Consider the following 23,435-nt stretch of genomic DNA (forward strand, 5'->3'; position numbering starts at 1 on the left):
ACATAGCACACAGTGCAGTAATTCTAAAATTATCATAGACATGTCCCTTTTTCTTATCACAGGCATTATCCATGCATAGCATTTTGATGAATCTAGGGATCAGACAAAGGGTGGAAAAACTTAAAGGGGAAGCTCAGGAGGTAGAAGATGAGATGCTGCAGAACATAATCAAGTGGCTATCTATGTCCTGCTTACTACCACACTCCAGGGGTCATACTTTAGCTACGAAGAGGAAACATGCATGATTGCACTTGTTCTCAGAAAGGAGCTTCTACATGTTTAAGAGCCACCACTGTTGACTCTTGTTGCAGTGAGGTAATGAGAGCAGAGCTCAGGTGTTGGTCTGGATCTGAGCAGCAGGCCATGATTTTTCCATGGCATACCTGAGCAGGTCTGAAGGCACACTGGTTGGGAAGCCCTGCACTACATTAGCCTCCGAATGCCATGATTCCATGATAAAGAGAATAACCAAATTCTGGTCTGTAATCAAGCTGAGGACTAATGGTCCCTTATTTCTTATTCAATGGATATAAAGATAATCTATATTTACATTAAAATCTATAGAGAACTGCTTGAAGGCAACAATCTCAGGTAAATGGAAAAAACAGATTAAAAAGGGTACATAAGGAGCAGAGCTTCAAAGTGATTGCTTTAAGAGGTCATCACAATGGCTTTGACCTCGGATAACAGCAATACTGTCCTCCACAGTACTTGCTGATTTATTTTGGCAGATGAAGAGACCAAAATAAACACCCCCCCCCCCCCCCAGGATCATAAAATGCAGAAGAAAACATACTGAGGGAAAGGGATGGACCTGCTTTTAGCAAAGATCTCTTTTCTAAGGTTCTCTACCATGTCTGAAGAATCTGAAGGAACTTAGAGAAGTAGCCAGACTTGTTTTCAGTTTTACTAATCCGTAGAATCTGCAGCTGAGAAACTGAAGGAGATGAAAAGATCCAGTACAGGACCCTGTAACTATTTTAGCTGGATTCAGTATCAACTGAGATATCTGGTGGGCCCAGCTCTTGTCCTCCCTCTCAACCCAAAAGGAAGTACTTTAGCAACTGTAGGTCATGGTACTCTACCATAAGGAGAAGGACTGTCTGTAGCATTTAATTTACCTTTTGCAATGTATTTTTCCAATGAGACCATGACCTTCTTTATCAAGCTCAGATAAGAAAAAATATTTTTGGTTGGAAACTACCATCTTTGTTCTCTTGCGTGGTGATTTCAACAGAGGGAAAAGGTCTATAAATTCATTGGGATGGCCTAACAGAGAAGTCTATCCCCATAACAGAAGGACTCCAACGTGACTCTAGATTGCTTGTCTGACCGTGCTCACTGGGTGTTACAATATTAAAACCAGTCACTTACTTTCTTTGAAACCGAACAACGGGGTCTTCCATAAGATCATAGAAATCCAACTTGCTTCCTTTCTCAATGACATCTCGATGCTTTCGAACAAAGAGCCAGCCAATGTGGGAAAAGAAGAAACCACGGCGGGCATTATGAGGGTCCGCATCCGTCTCTGAATACTTGTGATGGACCCGATGGTCTCGGGCCCATTCAAAAATGTCATTCTGCACAGAACAGATAATGCGGATGAGACAGACAAGTATCACAGCACCCAAGACCAAGCACAGTCCATATGTAAAGTTCATAACTAATCAGCTTGTACATCAGTTATACATCAATATCAAAAGAGCAAATTACATCTCATACTTTTTAATATTTTATATTTAACATTTTAATATTTACTATTTTTACTTTAATTTTCAATTTTACTACTACTACTCTTAACAATTCTATAGTACTACTCAATGTACGCAGCACTGTATAAAAATCATATATAACATAGTGCGTAGAGCCCACATTCTAATCAAGACAAACATACAGAGCAAAAGAGAATTAGGAAATTTAATTTATTAAGAGAATGGTTAAAAATTAATGAGGCTGTAAGTTGGACAATCAGGGGTTAAAATTTAAAAGCAGCCTCAAAAATGTGGATTGTAGATGGGATTTAAATAAGGCAAGAAGTCTATTCCAAGCACAAGGCACAGCCAGGTTTAAAGCACGGAATCAGGAATTGACAATAGAGGAGAAAGGCAAAGATAGGAGTGACTTTCCTGATGAGCAGAGTGCATGGGGGGGTAGTGAGAGATAAGAGAGGAGAGATAGAATGTGAAGTAAGAGGAGCTTGAACTATATGTGGAAACATATTGGGAGCCTGTGTAATGACTTGAGAAGAAGGGTTATATGGATGTAGCAACATTGGGACTCATATTCAACCAGTAGGTAGCCAGATAAGCAGGACTTATCTGGCTATTTAGTAGCTGCTGAATATCCACTCAAGTTCAGCGGCCGCCAGATAGCCGGATAAGTCACTTATCCGGCTATCTGGTTAGCTGGATAAAATGTGGGTGGGCAGTGGGCAGATCAGGGTGGTGCTATTTAGCCAGATAACTTATCCACCTAAATAGCAATATTGGGACTTAGCCGCATAACTTATGTGCTAAGTCCCTTTTGTACATGGCTGGCTAGCCTCTCAATATCTATCCCATTGTTATTTATTTATTTATTTATTATTTATTTGATTTATATTCTGACTTTCAGGCATTTCAAATTGGATTACATTCAGGTACTGTAGGTATTTCCCTATCCCCAAAAAGCTTACAATTTAAGAAGGAGGAATTTCATGTGTACGCATGTACTTTTGACACATGTATGTGTACAAACAATTTTAAAGACAGGCTGGTTAAAGATAAGCCATGCAGCTGAATTTTGGACAGAATGTAATGGAGAGTGGAAACCTTCCCAGGAGAAGAATCGGGCATACCTGAGTGTGCCGAGCCAAAGGACTGAGTGGTGACAGCGCCGGGAACACCTGATCTTGCCGCCCCCTCTGACGTCATTTTTACCCACTTGCTGCACCTATTTAAATCTTGGAGCCGAAGCCACGTGCCAAAGGGGCACACCCTTGGGCGAGATTTTGGAAAGGATCTTCTCTTCTTCTTGATGGGATGGAAAAGGAAAGCTAGAGCAATTACATCTATGCCAGTAATGAGGGCAGTGAAGGGACCGATGGATACACTTCTTGCTCGAAGGGTGAGTCAAACAATGAGAGAATCTATCCCTGATATTTCTTTTTCATCGGGGGGTCTCTGCTAGTCCTGGCCATAACCAGTCCTCCCATTCTCCCTCTGGACTTATTGGTGCTAGTTCATCAGTTAATAATCTTGATTCAGTGGAGTCATCATCTTTATTACCAACTACTGATAGAGGAAGTATGCAACCCTTACAGGCTGAGGTTAATATTTCAGCTCTTAAGCGTGGCTCATCGCCATCTGCTACCTCTCAGCCATTGGAATTAGTCTCTGAAGTAGCTGAGCCTGAAAATGTTATCTTAGCTGATGTATGCAGAGCTGTTACTAAAATGGAAAAGTTGTTGTCTCAATCAATATCCCAATCTGCTAATTGTTCTACAAAGACTAGGAAAACACTTGAAGACTATGGCAACCGGCTTATACAGTTAGAGTGGTCCACTTCAACTCTAACTTCACAAATTACATCTGTTCAATCTGTTGGAACTTCCTTTATTAAGAATACCTTAATTATATATAAGCAACTTGAAGGACTAGAAAACGCTATGAGGTGTAACAATTTGCAATTTTTGAATTTTCCAATATCTAGATTGTTATCAGCTCAAGAGTTATTTAAAAAATATGTGAAGGGAATTTTGAGTATTCCTAGTGATAGAGAAATGCTAATTTAAAAAATGTTTTATGTTCTCAGGTTTAAGAAAGGTAATCAACGTTCAGAAGAGGATATGGATATTTTGCAGGCAGAAAGCCCTAATTTAACATCTTTTTTAGAGGTATCTGTTGATAATATACAAACTAGAGCTACTTTAATAGTTGCTTTTAGTTTAGAGCAAGATAAAAACTTAGGGCCTTATTTTCTAAGGCTATCGCAGGCTTAGTGCAAGCCTGCGATAGCTAGCAAAGGTAGCGCATGCCTGCGCTACTTACATCGGGGCTGAGTTGGCCCCGGAAGAGAAGGAGTCGGGGTGTCACTGGGGCCAACTCTGCGAGGACGGCGCGGACAGCAAAAAGCTAAGAAGCCTTTTCGCTGCCTATTTCGCGTCCAATAACTACACCTTTTATGGTGTAGTTATTCAGTGCGATCGCTGCCGGCTAGCGCAGGACTGCCCCCCCCCCACTCGTGACCACCAGATTTTCTAAGTTCTGCAAACTTAGAAAATCCAGCCCTTAGTGCTTCAAAAATATTTTAAAAATAAAGATCTTTGTTTCTGTGGCCAAAAAGTTCAAGTTTGTGTCTAGGAATACTCAACTCAGGAGGAAACACTTTCTATGTTTGAAACAGAGTTTTGGCCTTGGGGGCCACTTTCTTTCTCAAATTTCCTTGAAAATGTTTGATAACATTTCAGAAGAATACGTTTGTATTTCTAGATCCTGCTCACCTAGAAGTTTTTCTTTCTGATAAGGCTGGATGATTGGGAAATTTGTAATAGCTTGTTTAGGAGAGTTCTTACTGGTATAATTGTTTAAATTTCTCTCCCAATTAGTGCAATGATAAATTGCACTTTTTTCCCCTTTTGATTAGCTTCCCAGTTTTTAATGTGGACTGGAATTACTGGAAACATCTTGTAATGTGTGGCTTTTTTCATTGCTTGAAGGTCTGGATATTTTTCTATGTACTCTAATTTGTTTGCTTTTTCTTTTTCATTGTATAATGAGTGTTAAGAATTTGATAAACTGAGATGTCTTACTGTGAGGAGCAAGTTACAATAGTCTAAGCCAGTGGTGGGTAAACTAAGGCCCACGAGCCAAATCTTGTCCATTTCTTGCAGCCCTCCTGTCCATTGCAAATGCTGTATTATGTACAACCTGCCAAAGCTCTGTCCTGCCTGCCCAAGTGGCCAACATCATCATCAAAGGACAAGTTGTCACCCTTGATGATGCACGACATCAAGCACTTAAGCAAGCAGATCAGAGCATCAGTGCCATTTAATGATGCTCTGATCTGCACCCCCTGCAAGCAAGAAGAGACCCTGTGAGACGGCATGTTGTTGGGGTTTCCACCCCCTGCCAGTGAGGAGGAGGAGGGGGGAACCCAGTGCAACAGCACACTGTTGGTGTTCCCACTCCCCACCCGTGAGGAGAAACTCCATGCTGCTGTAAGTCCAATGGAAACCTGCCATCATACTGACGGCGACATCCTGGGAAGGAGGGGTGAGTAATATGAGTTCTACATAAAAAGGAAAGGGTATGAGTAAGGGAATGAAAGAGAGGGTAGAGTGAGGTGTGGAAAGGAACAGAAAGGGAAGGAAGGGAAAGGTGTGAGGGTGGTGAGTGACTGAAAAGGAAGGGACATAAATGAGTGGGAGGGAGAAGGTGAGTGACTGAGGGGTGAGGGAAGGGAATGGGGGCAGGCTGTGAGTGACGGGGGGAAGGGAATGAGTGGTAGGGAGAGTTGAGTGACTAAGTGAAAAGGGGTTTGAGTGGGAGGATGAGTGACAGAGGGGAGAGACGGGAATGAATGGGAGTAAGAGGTAAGGGAAGAGAGGGAATGGAAAGGGAGGGAAATGAAGGGAGTGAATGAGAGGGAGAGAGTGTCTGAGGGGTAGGAGGGGACGGGGTGACGCGCGAGTGACTGAGAAGAAAGGGGTGAGAATGAGGCAAGAGAAAAGGGCGAGTGGAAGTGAGGGGGTGAGTGACAGAGGGAAGGTAAGGGGATTGAGTGGGAGGGTGAGTGACAAAGTGGAGGGAAGGAGATGAGTGACAGAGGGAAAGGGATTGAATAATAGGGAGGGGTGAGTGAGAGGAGAGGGGGATGAATGACTGAAAGGTGAGTGCATGGTTCAGAATGATGTAGGTGTAAGGAACCTTTGGTAAAAGGAATGTACTAACTCTGAACTAGGGGAGGTTCAGAGAGATTTAGTGAAGAAAGGTTTAAGTCTGATTCCCCCAAGAAGGAGCTGCAGATTGTGTGTTCTAGCAGTATATAAACCCCTGCCATCATTTTGGGCTGTGTATTTTTGCTTAATCTTTCAGAAGGCAGGATGTTCCTGCCTCCTTGTTAATTCATTTTGCTAACTTAGTTCAGAGGATTTTCCTGAGTTGCCCTCCTTGGGTCAACTTCCTAGTCTGATCTAGTTTGGCTCATTTATTCATTTTTAGCCATTCTGGAAACCTTCCGTGTGAGAGCCTTGGTACTCCTCCAGAGGATTTGGGGAGTCATTGTGTAAGGTTAGATTAAGAAGTATAGAAGATTCTTCTGCTCTCTATCTCACCTTAAGTGAAGAGATCAGTCAATGCCCTGATGCAGAGCAGCTTCAATTTTAAGTTGTTTTTCCTTAATGACTATCTTCTTATTTTAGAGACAATGACATTTTTTTCCACCCTTTCTCTCTCTTGCTTTGTTTTTCCCTTTTTGAGTCAAAGTCTATTTTGGGGTTTTTTTTGGAACTGAGTGCCCTTGTTACCAGTGACCCAATTTCTAAATCTTTGGGAAGAGGAGCTGATTTTTTTTACCTAGGAAGAGCCTGAGGAATTGAGGATTCATCAGAGAGGAATGGATTCCTGTCCATTACCAGAGATAAGGAGTTGAAGGTATTGTTCAAGAGTTGTTTTTTTTCTACTGACTCAAGTGTCCTGCACTTGAAAGGAGAGTGCCCACTGGTGCTTTCAGAAGGAGCTCCAAGATATTTAAGAAGACTACAGGAGAGGTATGAGAATTGGCACTTTCTGAGTTCTGATAATTGGAACTAAAAGGCTCAGATAAATTTTGCAATTAGAAAAAGGATTATGCTTTCTTCAATCTGAGTAACTGAAAGGAGGAGGAGAAAAATTAAGGAATTGGCTTCCATAAATTCAGAGACTTTAATAGAAGAATGAGGTCACAAATTTATTAATCTTTATTCTTCATTATTATTCATTAAATTTATCTAAAGAATCTTCAGTCAATTTATCACTTATCAGTAAAGGAGTTGGAAACCATATTGCCTTTCAGTGTGATTATTGCTGCTATAAATATGGAGATTATTAGTGCTATTTACAGGGACTGGAAAAGGGTTATGTATGTTAATGCAAAAGTGCCTTGAAGTTATGCTTCCTTCCAGAGGAATCTTGGCCCTCAGACGTAAAAGCTAACCATAGAGAACTGGAGCAAGTAGGAATAATTTTAATTCTAGCAGCCTTTGGGGACAGCATCAGAGTTCTATCCTACCCAGGGGTTACATATCTTTGAAGGTTACTAATACAACAGGGAATTTAGGGCTTCCTGACAGAGAACATGCCATACTGGATCAGACCAAGGGTCCATCAAGCCCAGCATCCTGTTTCCAACAGTGGCCAATCCGGGTCATAAGAACCTGGCAAGTACCCAAAAACTAAGCCTATCCTATGCTACTGTTGTTAGTAATTGCAGTGGCTATTTTCTAAGTCAACTTAATTGATAGCAGGAAATGGACTTCTCCAAGAACTTATCCAAACCTTTTTTAAACCCAGCTACACTAACTGCACTAACCGCATCTCCTGGCAACAAATTCCAGAGTTTAATTGTGCGTTGAGTGAAAAAGAACTTTCTTCGATTAGTTTTAAATGTGCTACATGCTAACTTCATGGAGTGCCCCCTAGTCCTTCTATTATCCGAAAGAGTAAATGACCAATTCGCTTTTACCCATTCTAGACCTCTCATGATTATAAAGACCTCTATCATATCACGCCTCAGCCATCTCTTCTCCAAGCTATCATTCCTAACCTCTTTAGTCTTTCCTCATAGGGGAGCTGTTCCATCCCCTTTATCGTTTTGGTCACCCTTCTCTATACCTTCTCCATCGCAACTATATCTTTTTTGATATGCAGCGACCAGAATTGTATTCAAGGTGCGGTCTCACCATGGAGTAATACAGAGGCATTATGACATTTTCCGTTTTATTCACCATTCCCTTCCTAATAATTCCCAACAATCTGTTTGCTTTTTTGACTGCTGCAGCACACTGAACTGATTTCAATGTACTATCCATTATGACGCCTAGATCTCTTTCCTGGTTAGTAACTCCTAATATGGAACCTAACATTCGGGCCAATGCAGTAAAGTGCGCTCAGGCTGAGCGCACTGTTAGCCCCGGTTTGGACGCGCGTTTTTGATGCACTATTTTTACCCCTTATATAGTAAGGGGTAATAGCGCGTGGAAAATGCGCATCCAAACCCCTCCCCCCCCCCCCCGAAACTAATAGCACCCGCAACATGCATGTTGATGAGCCTATTGGTCCCGCGCGATACATAAAGTAAAATGTGCAGCCAAGCCTCACATTTTACTTTCAGAAATTAACGCCTACCAAAAGCAGGCGTTAATTTCGGCCGGCAATGGGAAAGTGTACAGAAAAGCAGAAAAAAATGCTTTTCTGTACACCCTCTGACTTAATATCATAGCGATATTAAGTCGGAGGCCCCTAAAAATAAAAAAATTTTTAAATCTGCCCACGGCCCATGGGTTGGAAGACAGACGCTCAATTTTGCCGGAGTCCGTTTTCCGAACCCGTGGCTGTCAGCGGGTTCAAGAACCGACGCCGGTAAAATTGAGCATCGGCTGTCAAACCCGCTGACAGCCGCTGCTTCTGTCAAAAAGGAAGCACTAGAGACGCGCTAGTGTCCCTAGCACCTCCTTTTACCATGAGCCCTAATTTGCATATCTTTATTTACTGAATTGCGCGCCCAGGAGAGTGGCCTGGGCGCACGTCGGGAGAGCAGGTGCTCGCCGGCTCTCCCACGCGTCTTACTGGATCGGCTCAATAGTGTAACTATGGTATGGGTTATTTTTCCCTATATGCATCACCTTGCACTTATCCACATTAAATTTCAACTGCCATTTGGATGCCCAATTTTCCATTCTCACGAGGTCTTCCTGCAATTTATCACACTCCGCTTGTGATTTAACTACTCTGAATAATTTTGTATCATCTGCAAATTTTATTACTTCACTCGTTGAATTCCTTTCCAGATCATTTATAAATATATTGAAAAGCACGGGTCCCAGTACAGATCCCTGAGGCACTCTACTACCCATTCCCCTCTACTGAGAAAACTGTCCAATTTACTCCTACTCTCTGTTTTCTGTCTTTTAGCCAGTTTGTAATCCACCAAAAGGACATCGCCACCTATCCCATGACTTTTTACTTTTCCTAGAAGCCTCTCATGAGGAACTTTGTCAAATGTCTTCTGAAAATCCAAATACACTACATCTACCGGTTCACCTTTATCAACATGTTTATTAACCCCTTCTGAAGCAGATTTGTGAGGCAAAAGTGGTCCATGTGCTGTTAAGTAGTGAGCAGATTCCAAATTACCCCTCTTCCTCCCCCTCCCTCCCCCTCCCTACCCCTTAACTATCTAACCTCGTTTCGAATTCATTCAAGTAATTGCCCTACAAACTTTATTTTGTACATATTGTAAATTTGTCATATCATCATATCGTTAAATAATTTGTTAATACTCTTTGTTGTAACCATACCTCTTCTGTTACCTGACTCTGCTACTCTAGCCCTTTCTCCCCAGTTTAGCTTCCTTAGGTTATATATAATTTCTATTTTCCAAAGTCAATAGTTACCCCTGTTTAACGTAAACTGATGTGATATTCCCATGAATGTCGGTATAGAAAAGTTTTAAATAAATAAATAAATCGGTTGTTAATTTAAACAAAAAACATACTTTGAAATGTCTGTATTCGAATGTTAGAAGTCTAAAAAATAAGATGGGTGCGTTAGAGTATATAGCAGTGAATGAAGAGGTAGGTATAACTTCACAACTTCAAAATGTTGGACCAAAATTTATCCCAAACAGAATCAAATGTCTTAAGTGTGCCTTTGAGAGACTGTGTCAGCCTTTTGATTCTCACTATTTCAAGAGCTACGATTGTCAGTTATCCACTGGGGGGCCCTTTCTACCAATACTGGGTAATAGTGAATCTGGCTACTAATAATGTTTTATTTGCCAGCATTTTCATTTTGCCAGTCACTGAAGCAGAGTCCCAATATCCTAGCAGAGCCATCCCTAGAGAGGCAGAAAACTCAAATTCTATCACTCAATGGATCACCCTGAAGACATCCGACTAGAAATCTTGCACCCATGGGCAAGTCCACCATGATCTTCTATACCTGCAATCCTCCAACACAGGGGACTATACTTTGAATTAAATCTTTGAAAAAGCACAGGGAATTTATATGATCGATGAAGAAGCCTGATCATGAAATCGGCTCTCTTGCAACCTATAGATATGCTATGCTTTTCCTCCTATGAAACGCATTGGTCCTTATTGTCAAGATTAATAAAGTAAGTCCTCATTCTATTTCTGTATTAAGGACTGCTGCCTAAAATCAGCTACTGTTGACTCAAGTAGGCCTTGATATAATGCTGAAATCACTTCCAATTTAACATCCCTTTTACACAAAACTAATTCTACCAGGTTCATTTGCCTAAGATCCAAGCCTCCATCCTTCAACTTAACAAGGGACTTTTTAAGTAGGTTGTAAATGGAAGGGTTGGTCTCAGATACTTTAAATTGACAGACCAAAAGTCACCATTGTATCAACCCCCCCCCCCCCCCCCACCTGCCCAATATATTTCAGCCCATTTGATTCACAACTTTTCTTCTTATAAATTACTTGGAGGGGTTTGAGGCGGTGGGGGCAGCTCAGCCTAGCAGGCCACATTTTTTTATACAGCAAGTGGGTGGCTGGGAAGTGAGCCACCAGGCCTGCATGCCACATTTAAGATTGTCACTTCTTAATAGGCTATATTCTTTTGAATATAGCAAGTTAAGGCTTAAGTTAACTGGCCACACAAAGCTGGATAACTGTAAACCTAACTGGCTATACTGAAACCTATCCAGTAAGGTTTAAAACGTATCTGGCTAATGTTAGCCGGATAATAATATTTCACTATATATAGCGGGATGTTTATTCCATTGAACAAATAAGTTATCTATTTTAGGGGAGTTTGAATATTGACCTCTTAGAACGTTTCAAATGTGGAAAATGCATTTTTATTTCGCAATTACTTTCAGGCACATCATCAAACAATTAAGGATTTTTTCACTGGCGCATCACTGAGCACAGCTGAAATGTAAAAACATGTCATTAAGACAAAACTTGATTATAAATGTATGCCTCATCTCTGGAGGTCTAGAGGGCTAACCTAAAGGCCCATTGGCAATGCTGCATGCGGCCAGGTAGAAGATGAGGGATCAATTCTGGGCCCCAGACTCCTGATCCTCAAGCTGGCTTGAGCTGTAATACTACAGAGTCAGTATGCAGGGCCCCTGGGAGAGAGGAACGCAAGGAATCCTGACCATTATATAGGATCAATACCAGTAGACTGATCAAAGAGCTTATACTAGGCTCCAAAGTGAGATAGGTCTATACCTCTCAGCTTAGGATGTTGCTGCAATGATATATCTAAAGCAAGGATATAAATTGGAGGGAAATTCTGCGAGCTGTGAATGAAGGCTCTCAGAATTTATAGAAAGACATGTTTTAATGGAACACAGCCAGCATGGATTTACCCAAGGCAAGTCTTGCCTCACAAATTTGCTTCATTTTTTTGAAGGGGTTAATAGGCATGTGAACAAAGGTGAACCAGTAGAGTTAGTATATTTGGATTTTCAGAAGGCATTTGACAAAGTCCCTCATGAGAGGCTTCTAAGAAAACTAAAAAGTCATGGGATAGGAGGCGATGTCCTTTTGTGGATTACAAACTGGTTAAAAGACAGGAAACAGAGAGTAGGATTAAATGGTCAATTTTCTCAGTGGAAAAAGGTAAACACTGGAGTGCCTCAGGGATCTGTACTTGAACTTGTGCTTTTCAATATATTTATAAAAGATCTGAAAAGAATATGAGTGAGGTAATTAAATTTGCAGATGATACAAATTTATTCAGAGTAGTTAAATCACAAGCGGATTGTAATAAATTGCAGGAGGACCTTGCAAGACTGGAAGATTGGGCATCCAAATGGCAGATGAAATTTAATGTGGACAAGTGCAAGGTGATGCATATAGGAAAAAATAACCTATACTGTGGTTACATGATGTTATGTTCCTTATTAGGAGTTACAACTCAGGAAAAAGATCTAGGCGTCATAGTGGATAATACATAGAAATCAGCTCAGTGTGCTAAGGCAGTCAAAAAAGCAAACAGAATGTTGGGAATTATTAGGAAGGGAATGGTGAAGAAAACGTAAAATGTCATAATGCCTCTGTATCACTCCATGGTGAGACCGCATCTTGAATACTGTGTAGCCGCATCTCAAAAAAGATATAGTTGCACTGGAGAAAGTACAGATAAAGGGGATGGAATGGCTCCATTATGAGGAAAGGCTAAGGAGGTTAGAGCTAATCAGCTTGGAGAAGAGATGGCTGAGGGGGGATATGATAGAGGTGTTTAAAATCATGAGAGGTCTAGAATGGGTAAATGTGAATCCGTTATTTATTATTTCAGATAATAGAAGGACTAGGGGGCACTCCATGAAACTAGCAAGTAGCACATTTAAAACTAAACAGAGAAAATTCTTTTTCACTCAATGCACAATTAACCTTTGGAATTTGTGGTTAATGCAGTTAATGTAGTTGGGTTTAAAAAAGGTTTGGATAAGTTCTTGAAGGAAAAGTCCATTAACTGCTATTAATCAAGTAGCATGGGATCTACTTAATGCTTGGGTACTTATTTATTTATTTATTTTTAGATTTTTATATACCGGTGTTCCTGTATTAAAATACAGATCACATCGGTTTACATTGAAACATAAAAATTATGCCAAGAGGCGGTACATATAACAAGGTTATAGAACTTGGAAAACATGGAAAACAGATTCGAATAATAACACTGATAAACTTGCAAAGTCTCTGAGAAATCAAATCATAAAATAAGGCGTAATTGTCTAAGATAAATGTGATCTGTAAAAGGGATTGCGATGGTGAGAAAATCTTGATAGCTGGAGGTAAAAATAATCAAAGTTCTGGAAAAGCTTGGCTAAAGAGCCAGGTTTTAATTTTCTTTTTGAAAGAGGCAAAGCAGATCTCAAGGCGGATGTCTGGTGGGAGCATGTTCCATTGGACAGGTCCTGCTAAAGAAATGGTACGTTTCTGATGTAAGGATATTGTTGAAGGAACATAGAGTGTGCCTTTATAAGCTCCTCTGATAGGTCTAGTTGAAGAGTGAAAACGTAGTTGGGTGCTTAAGTGGAGTGGGGATATATTGTAAATAGATTTATGAATTGCTGTGTATACTTTATAGAGAATCTTTTGCTTAATAGGCAGCCAGTGGAGGAGTTTTAGTATGGGGGTTATGTGGTCTCTTTTATTCGTATTGGTAAGGATTCTAGCTGCAGAGTTTTGAATCATCTGGAGGGGTTTGATGGATGAGGTTGGTAGGCCAAAAAGGAGTGAGTTGCAATAGTCAATTTTTGTTAGTATAATGGCTTGTAGAACCATCCGAAAATCATTGAAGTGGAGAAGTGGTTTCAATTTTCTCAGGACAAGAAGTTTATAGAAACAGTCTTTAGTGGTGGTGCTTATAAATTTTTTGAAGTTAAGCTGATTATCTATCATGACGCCTAAATCACGTACATATGGTGAATGATTAATTATAGGAGTGGTAGAATTGAGTGGGACAGCTGGGTATATTAGATTGTTATTAACGTCATGATTGATAATTAAGATCTCTGTTTTGTTGTTGTTGAGAATGAGGCTGAGACTGGATAGAAGATGATTGATTAGTTGCAAGCAATTATTCCAGTGAATCAAGGTTTTGTGAAGGGATTCTGAGATTGGGATGATTATTTGGATGTCATCCGCGTAAATGTAGTGTGTTAGGTTTAGATTTTTAAGAAGTCGACAGAGAGGGAGAAGGTAAATGTTGAAAAGGGTTGGAGAGAGGGAGGAACCTTGAGGGACTCCTTGATTTGCTGGGACCGGGTGTGATTCTTTGTTGTTTATCTTTACCTTGAATTGTCTATTAACCAGGAAGGACTTGAACCAGCTGAGTACTGTTCCCTTAATGCCTATGTCTATCAGACCTTGTAATAAGGATGAATGGTTGACAGTGTCAAAGGCCGCAGAGAGATCTAAAAGAATAAGGAGGTGAGGTTGTTTTTTATCCATATTAGTTAGAATATTGTCGGTGAGAGAGATAAGTAGGGATTCAGTGCTTAACGATTTACGAAAACCGTATTGGGAAGGTGCGAGAATGTAGTTTTCTTCAAGGTACTCTGATAGTTGTCTATTGACTATCTTTTCCATAATTTTGGCGATCATTGGCAAATTGGCTATTGGGCGGAAGTTAGCTGGATCTGTGGCCGGAAGATTAGGTTTTTTAAGAAGAGGTTTAAGAATTGCTAGTTTAAGTTGGTCAGGAACTAGACCTTGGGAAAGAGAGCAATTAATGATATTGGCAATTGGCTTTGAAATGGTATTCCTTATAGCGATGAGGAGGTTGTTTGGAATTGTGTCTAAGGGATGAGAGGATGGTTTCATTTTCTTGAGAATATTTTCAATCTCAAGAGCTGATGTGGTTTCGAAAGTTTCTAGAGTCGTATTTAGTTTGGGTGGAGTATTGTGTGGAGATGGAGTAGAAGAACTAGATGAAGAGAAAGAGACAGTCAATTTATCAATTTTTTCCTTGAAGTAATCAGCTAGTTCGGAGGCTTTGTTGAGAGCTTGATCATCTGGAATGGTAGGTGGGGATGGTTTAGTGAGGGCAGAAACGTAGGAGAAGAGTGCTTTCGAATCAAAGATGAAATGATGTATTTTTTTAGAGAAAAAATCTCTCTTTGTTTTAAGAATGTTGATCCTGTAGGCATTGAGAGTGGTTTTGTATACAGCTAATGTTGTGGGGGATGGGTTTTTTCTCCATGTGTGTTCTTTATTTCTTAGTTCTTGTTTAAGCAGCTTCAGTTCAGTGGTGAACCAGGGTTTCCTGTTGTCAGGCGAAGGTTGTACTACTTTGGTGACTGAAGGACAGGTTAGATCAGCGATTTTATTGGTGATGTTGCACCATGAAGATATGGCTGTAGAAGCGTTGGAGAGATCAAGTTGAGATAATTCATTAGAGAGATGGTTGCTGAGAAGGTCTGTGGAACAGGGTTTCCTGAATTGAATAGTGGTTTTTGGGAATGAAGTGGGAGGATGTCCTGAGAGTTTGAGTGTCGTGTTAATAATTTGATGGTCCGTCCAAGGGACAGGAAAACAAGAGGGTGAATCCGGGGGCAAGATACACTGATTAATGAAAATAAGGTCCAACGTGTGGCCTGCTTTGTGGGTTGGGCTTTTTATTATTTGTGTGAAACCCATATAGCTGAGTGATGAGAGTAGGGTAACACAGTTTGTTGTTTGTGGTGAAGCGTCGACATGTATGTTAAAGTCTCCCAATAAAATGGCAGGTTTATCTGGGTTGAAATATTTGGCGGTAAGTTCAATGACCGGGGAGGGGTCAGAGTCTATAGTTCCAGGAGGAGCATAGAATAGTCCAATTTGTAGATGCTCGGATTTAAAAACTGCAAACTCTATGTTCGATGTGATGTTTGAATATTGTAAAGTTAAACCTAGCTCTTTCTTGGATGCTAGGAAAAGACCTCCTCCCTTTCTTTTGAGTCTAGGGATGGAGAAAAAATTGTAAAGTTGAGTAGGTAGTTGGTTTAATAGAGCTATATCTGTGGGTTTAAGCCATGTTTCTGTGATTGCACAGATATCAGGGTTTACTTCTGTAAGGTAATCATTTAAGATGTGTGTTTTTTTCGAAAGCGATTGTGCGTTGAAAAGTGTTAGGGATAGAAGAGAAAGGCCCAGGAATTGTGTGACTGGTGAAATCATTATTGGAATTAGCCTTTGTTGACGGTTGTAATGTTGTGGTAGAGGTTTAGTTTGATGATTGCGTAATTTCCTGATGATTGGAATGGAGTATGAACCATGGCAAAAATGGTGATGTAAGGGGATTGGGAAACCAGTTAGCATGTTGATTGTTGATGTTAACTCAGCTGTCTTGAATCTTGTTGCCTATGTAAACCTACAATTTTGAGGATGAAAAACTGAGATCTTTTCAAGATATGAAAGGAGAAAGACGTGGCCAATGAAGCAGGTTCTGTTCTCAGAGGCTGCACAAAGGGGGGGGTCCGAGTGATGGATGCTGGAGGTTGAGGTTGAGAGAGGACCAAGTGAAGTAAGCTGGAGATTGAGTGTAGTCCGAGTGATGGATGGTAGAGATTGAGTGTAGTCCGAGTGAAGGGAGCTGGAGGTTAAGTGAAGTCCGAGAGATGGATGGTAGAGATTGAGTGTAGTCCGAGTGAAGGGAGCTGGAGGTTGAGTGTAGTCCGATTGCTGGATGCTGGAGGTTTGATTATGGGTTTCTGAAAGAGGATTGTGATTCAGAGAGGGTCTCTGGTCAAAAGGAGGGCGGGTACTTTCCCTTTGTAGTCGGGAGATTCTCAGCCGAAGGAGGGGGTGATGACTGAGGTTAAGGTCAGGAGATGAATATCCTTCTTACTGTTACTTTTTTTTTTTTTTTTTTCTATTATCTACTTTTTCTTGAGACTCAGAGGCTGCACGAAGGGGCGCACAAAGGGGCAAGCCCCTTTGTCGCGCTCCTTTGGCGCGCGACGCCGGCGCGCGGCGCCTGCAGGTATTAAAATTTAAACCTCCCTCTCCGCTGCTGATTGGATGTCCCCTGGGTGGTGGGCGGGTCCCAGAGCCGCGAGGATGGGTGGCGCGGCTGGCTGGAGGCGCGATCGGTGTCTGGGCTCGCCGGGGGAGGGGAGACAAGGAGGCCTTACCCCGACGGGTCTGGGCGCCGATCGCGCAGGCCTTCACTCCCTCGGAGCACAGCAGCAACGGCGGCAATAGTGTAAGCGGAGGACCGGGACAATCTGAAGCGGCGCCTGCAGGTAGTAAAATTTAAACCTCCCTCTCCGCTGCTGATTGGATGTCCCCTGGGTGGTGGGCGGGTCCCAGAGCCGCGAGGATGGGCGGCGCGGCTGGCTGGAGGCGCGATCGGTGTCTGGGCTCGCCGGGGGAGGGGAGACAAGGAGGCCTTACCCCGACGGGTCTGGGCGCCGATCGCGCAGGCCTTCACTCCCTCGGAGCACAGCAGCAACGGCGGCAATAGTGTAAGCGGAGGACCGGGACAATCTGAAGCGGCGCCTGCAGGTAGTAAAATTTAAACCTCCCTCTCCGCTGCTGATTGGATGTCCCCTGGGTGGTGGGCGGGTCCCAGAGCCGCGAGGATGGGCGGCACGGCTGGCTGGAGGCGCGATCGGTGTCTGGGCTCGCCGGGGGAGGGGAGACAAGGAGGCCTTACCCCGACGGGTCTGGGCGCCGATCGCGCAGGCCTTCACTCCCTCGGAGCACAGCAGCAACGGCGGCAATAGTGTAAGCGGAGGACCGGGACAATCTGAAGCGGCGCCTGCAGGTAGTAAAATTTAAACCTCCCTCTCCGCTGCTGATTGGATGTCCCCTGGGTGGTGGGCGGGTCCCAGAGCCGCGAGGATGGGCGGCGCGGCTGGCTGGAAGCGCGATCGGTGTCTGGGCTCGCCGGGGGAGGGGAGACAAGGAGGCCTTGGGTACTTGCAAGGTATTTGTAGCCTGGTTAGGATGTTGGGCTTGATGGACCCTTGGTCTGACCCAGTATGATAATTTCTTATATTCTTATGGCTCAAGGCATTCAGAGGCTGCCTAAGCTGGAAAGTCTAAGAAATTAGTAGAAATGAAGCTACTAGACTACAACACATTAATTAAAAAAATAATTAAAAATGTCAGGTGCCTATCTAACCATTCCTCTTAGGTCAGAACTTCACAAATATGTCTTAGCAACCCCATAGCCAGTAGGGTTTTTACGATAACTCCATAATGATTTTGAATGAGATCAATTTGCATATAATAGGTCTCATGCATATTCATTGTGGATATTGTTAAAACCCAACTAGCTTTAGTACCATCAGGACAGATCTGGGAAGCCCTGCCTCTGATTAATATTTGAATTATCCACTTAAGTGAAGACTTCAAGATATTCACATATAACTTATTTGGCCTTTCTTTCAAAATTTTATTGTTATTCACAAATTATGTAGGTTGCTCATTATTATTTTAAGCTTAATGAAAAGGGTTGTGTGTCATAATAAAGAAGTACATGTGTTCAAGGTTTTCAAAACGTGCTACCAAACATGCCAGAATATCTATACTATGAAAAGGTTGGCACTATGAATCAACAAGCTAGGCCTGACTCACTTCTTTATAATTTCAAAACCAGTGGTCTTAGCTTTTCAGGACACAGCCCTCTTTTCAAATCCTTTTAACCCATTGACAAATATTATTAAAATAAATATCCCTAATATTCACCCCACAAAAAAATAAACATATTAAAACAGCAAGTAGTTTTAAGGGGGGTAATTTTCAAAGTCATTTCTCTGGGTAAAACAGTGCTTTACCCACAGAAAAGGGATTTTTGAAAGAAGCAGGTCAATAATCAGCCACACAAGTGGGTAATATTATCCAATGGTGTCAAGACAGAAAAGCCCTCTCTTGTCTTTTGGACTTTGTAGCAGAAGCTCCACGTTCTAGCAGTTGGTCAACCATCATGACATATGTCAAAAATATCATGGTCTGTAGCAGAGACTGGAGAACCCACCTAAGGCAACTATAGAAAGTTCTTTCAAACCTGCAGAAAATGGGACTGACCACCAAGCCAAAGAAGTGCCTACTATTGGACCAAGAAGTACAGTCTTCAGAATCTACCCATAGACATGGAAGACAGAAGCAATTACATAGTTATCTACTTCCCAAAGAGACAAGTGAAAGCCTTTACAGGGCTCTTGGGATATTATAGATGGTTCATTTCAAACTTTGCAGAAAGGGCCGAGTCTCTGATCTGCTTACTGCCAAAGGGGCCGATGCAATACAGTGCTCTCAGCCGAGCGCACTGTATAACCCGCAGTCGGATGTGGGTTGACTAGGCACTAATCAATCCCCTAATGCAATAAGGGAATTAGCGCATATTCAGCATGCGTCCAATGCGGAGTGAATCTAATAGTGCTCATCACATGAAATGCATGTGAATGTGGCTATTAGGCATTCACTCTGATGCAAAAAACAAGTGTGTCTTGGACGCACATTTAGCGATCAGCTATTAATGCCTGACTAGAGCAGGGGTTAATAGCTGAGCACATTTAAAACAAGTACAGAAAAGCAGAAAAACTGCTTTTCTGTACTTCCTCCTACTTAATATCATTGCGATATTAAGTAGGAGGAAAAACTTAAAGAAACAAGTTAAACTCGGTATCGGTTTTCATAACCGGCAGACCGCCGAGTTAGGAAAACCAACGACAGGGGTTCAGGAAACGGACGCTTGTCAGTTGAGAGTCCATTTCCTGCACCACCCGACTGTCAAGGGTTTTTTAAATATTGCATGGCGCCTGCGGCGTGTTAAGAAAGCGGGTGCTGACTGTTCAGCGCCCACTTTCTATGCACATTTATTGCATCGGCCCCAAAGAAGGCACCAGAAAATGTTAACCAGTCCGTGTAGCTTAAAGAGGCCTTCCAGGAATTGATGGAGGGGCCCTGCACTCAGAACTGGTTTTAATGAATCCCAATTTTAACAGTCCTGTCATTGTTCAAACACAGGCCTCAGAGGTGGGCTTAGGAAAAATCTTGATTCAAGAAAATGAGGGCCAAGAACATTTGGTTGCATTTATAAGCTGAAAGTTATTGCTAGAGAGAAATGTTATTAAGTGGTCAAGATGGAGGCAATAACTTAAAGTGGACATTCCACTACTATCTGCTGGAACTCAAGTTCATTCTGGTGGCTAACCACCAACTTCTAGTCTGGATAACTTCTGTGCAGTCAGTTATCTATTTCAGGACATGTGAAAAATACAATAGCTGGTTTATTATTAGCCACATTGGATTTAAACAGTAGAGTTCATCTGAACAAGAGTCCAATGTATTTTACAATTATACCACTTCACGAACATGTCTGCAGCTACCTCATAGAGGAGGAGGTGGGAAAGGAATTGGCAGCAGATTCTCACATCTGTAAGAAGAGTTTCTATTGAGAAGAAGGAAGAAAGATTAGTACTGTTATTAGAGCCCAGTTATAGCTGCAGAATGTAAGGCTTGGAGAGAGCAGAGTGCTACTGTCAGGACGATATTGGAACTGGTTTCCCCAAAGCTCTCTGGTTTTGCTGTTCTGTGCTCTAATCACAAGGACATACCTCCTCAACACTGCCACCCCTCATCCTCCTCCCCCCACCCCCAGGAAAAATATCAGTGTATCATGCAAATCAATGTAAAACACAGCGGGCCTTCTCTTCGTGGAGACCCAACTCAGCTCTGTGCCCACCTGAAAAGCCATGGAGTTGGCAGCAGCCAGGAATATCCTCAGAGGCAGCTTTGCTTTGTAGGACCTGTGACTCCATAAGCGATGCGCTCCGGCTGTCACCCCCAGCGCCGTCACCAAAAAACACAGGTATGCTACAAGACAGAATGTGGAGGTTGCACACATCAATGGCGGTGGGTTAATTTTTAGGGAGAAGTATTCTATAAACATCTACAGCAGAGAAGAAAAATTAAAAATGTATTCTTGTAACATGAATGTGTTGTAAACTGAACCATTGGCACTCAAAGTGGTTCTCAGGACTCTCCACCCTTAGCAAGCTGGGTTTTCAAGGATATGCCTAATAATTATACATGAGATATATTTACATGCGCTGAGGAGAGCCTGAGGAGAGCAGTGGAAGATACACAACAACCCCTCACCAACACTTCATGAGAAGAGCATTGTACTCTGTTCCTAATCCATTATTTGTACATATTGTAAATTAATGTACCAGCCCAGGATATCCCAATCAAGTGTTGTATCAGCCACATTTACCAAATTAAATCTTTTGTCTGATCTGAATATGTGTAGCTATATGTAATACTGGATTGTGATTATATCATATCGGTTTACAAAGAACTTAATGAGATACATAGAACAGGGAGGGGGAAACAGGGGAGCAAAGGGTAGAACAAAATAAGGGGGAAAATGTACAAGGGAACCTTAAATAAGGTAACAAAATGTACAAGTGAACCTTAAATAAGGTAACAAAATAAGGGGGAAAACGTACAAGGGAACCTTAAATAAGGTAACAAAATAAGGGGGAAAACGTACAAGGGAACCTTAAATAAGATAACAAAATGTACAAGTGAACCTTAAATAAGGTAACAAAATAAGGGGGAAAACGTACAAGGGAACCTTAAATAAGGTAACAAAATAAGGGGGAAAACGTACAAGGGAACCTTAAATAAGGTATGAGCGTAGGGGGTTGGGGGCCACTTTCACATTCAACATGAGACCTACGGAAAGAACAGTGGTCTCTAGTGAAGATTTGCTGGCCGTCGGAGTGAGGAAACTCACTCCAAGATGAGATTTGGGCAACATTCTCACAGTGATGTAGGGGAGATATGAAGAGAATTATTCAGGCAAATGGGGTTCTTCTTGATAGCATTCTCCAGTTTTTCCATTTTCTTATGCAGCACAGTATTATCACCTAATTAAAAGGGGGAAAATGTACAAGGGAACCTTAAATAAGGTAACAAAATAAGGGGGAAAACGTACAAGGGAACCTTAAATAAGGTAACAAAATAAGGGGGGAAACGTACAAGCGAACCTTAAATAAGGTAACAAAATAAGGGGGAAAACGTACAAGGGAACCTTAAATAAGGTAACAAAATAAGGGGGGAAACGTACAAGGGAACCTTAAATAAGGTAACAAATTAAGGGGGAAAACGTACAAGGGAACCTTAAATAAGGTAACAAAATGTACAAGTGAACCTTAAATAAGGTAATAAAATAAGGGGGAAAACGTACACGGGAACCTTAAATAAGGTAACAAGAGATAAAATATAGTATAAAGGACAGTAACTAATATACACAGGAAATAAAGTACAGGATAACAAAAGATAAAATCTAAATACGAGGAGTCTTGTACATTATACAAGGTAACGGGGGATAATATACAGAATACAGGTGAGTAGCTAATGTACACGAGATAAGAAGTACAGGATAACACACAGCTTGGTAAGTGGTCTCATTTTAAGTAAGTTATGTGCATTAATATTTCATGTCATAATTATTGGTTTTCTGTTTGGACCAGCTTCAAATAATAATTGGTTAAAAAACTTCCACCTACCAATACAAAAAGAATTAAGACAATTTAAGAAGTCCAAGTTTAACAGAGATGAACAAGATTATAAAAAAAAAAGGGAGTATATATCCATGGATGAGTCTAGAGAAGAAATAAACAAAAAGAATGACATTTGATAGTTCATCTGGGAGTTCATCTGACAATGAGGATCATGAAATGAGCACTGGTGGAAGTTTTTTTAGGACAAGACAGAGGTTTTCCAAGGGGAAAAAGAAATTGGAGAAAAAGAGGAGTGAATCATTTACCCTACCCCCCCCCAGTTGGACTAGATCAACTATCATTAGGACATACTTAGGTCTTCCCCTCCTCAATACTACATCCCACTAGAATCTTGTTCTCAGTACATACAGTGCATCCCTTCCATGCCACCAATGGCCCAGTTTTAAAAGGGTTACATGCATGGCCCGGCCACACGCGTAACCCCCGTTACTCGCAGAAGTGCCAGGCCCTGCAAAAGAGGCGGACCAGGGGCGTGGTCTGGGTGAGGAGGGGCGGGCTGGGAGAGCGCCATTAGCCACTGTTCCGGGGAAGCGCGCCCCAGCAGCCGGCTGACGCGCGGAGTTTATTTCTGCTCTCAAGGAGCAGTAAGTATAAAAACTTTTTAAAAATGGGGAAGGTTAGGGTTAGTTTAGGGGTCAGGAAAGAGAGGGGAAAGGTAGAAAGGGTAGGGTTAGGGATAGGAAAGTTCCCTTCCGGTCTTCTCCTTAATTGGAGTGGACTGGGAAGGAACTGGGGGAGGGCTGATTGCGTCGCCGCGCATATTTTTCTAAAATCCCCCCCCCCCCCCCCCCCGTATGCGGAGCAGGCCACCTGCCCACACATGCGTGCACGAGCACGAAAATCCGGCTTGCACGTGCGCGCGGGACCAGTATTTTATAACGTGCGCGCGCATGTTATAGAATAGCCACATCCATGCGCGCGCACCGGGAACCCCGCGAGCATGGACGCACGCGCGTATTTTTAAAAATCTACCTTTAAGTGCTTACAGCATTAGGATCTTGCCACTGCTTTTCTCTGCTCATCAGTAGTTACTATAGATTAAGAAAAACATCTAAATGTGAAAACTTTAAAGCATTAAACAAATACATTAAACTAAACTGATGAACAATTATGTTACCTTTCAAATAATTGGTTTCTCCACACTAGTAAACTCTCCCATGTTTCCACCAGCAGCAGCACTACCCAATGA

The 23,435-nt window shown here is 41.9% G+C and overlaps 1 protein-coding gene across 1 annotated transcript in view; it reads right to left on the reverse strand.

The window, feature by feature from the left end:
- SCD5 (stearoyl-CoA desaturase 5) overlaps positions 1-23,435 on the reverse strand; it is a 127,108-nt gene that overhangs the window by 46,562 nt on the left and 57,111 nt on the right. The window contains exons 2-3 of the mRNA XM_029598957.1: positions 20,401-20,531; positions 1,375-1,580 (exon numbers count right to left, since the gene is read on the reverse strand). Of these exons, the coding sequence (XP_029454817.1) occupies positions 1,375-1,580; positions 20,401-20,531 (337 nt within the window). The remainder of the gene's footprint in view (positions 1-1,374; positions 1,581-20,400; positions 20,532-23,435) is intronic.

This window comes from Rhinatrema bivittatum, chromosome 1, assembly GCF_901001135.1.
Source record: "Rhinatrema bivittatum chromosome 1, aRhiBiv1.1, whole genome shotgun sequence".
Classification (NCBI taxonomy): Eukaryota; Metazoa; Chordata; class Amphibia; order Gymnophiona; family Rhinatrematidae; genus Rhinatrema; species Rhinatrema bivittatum.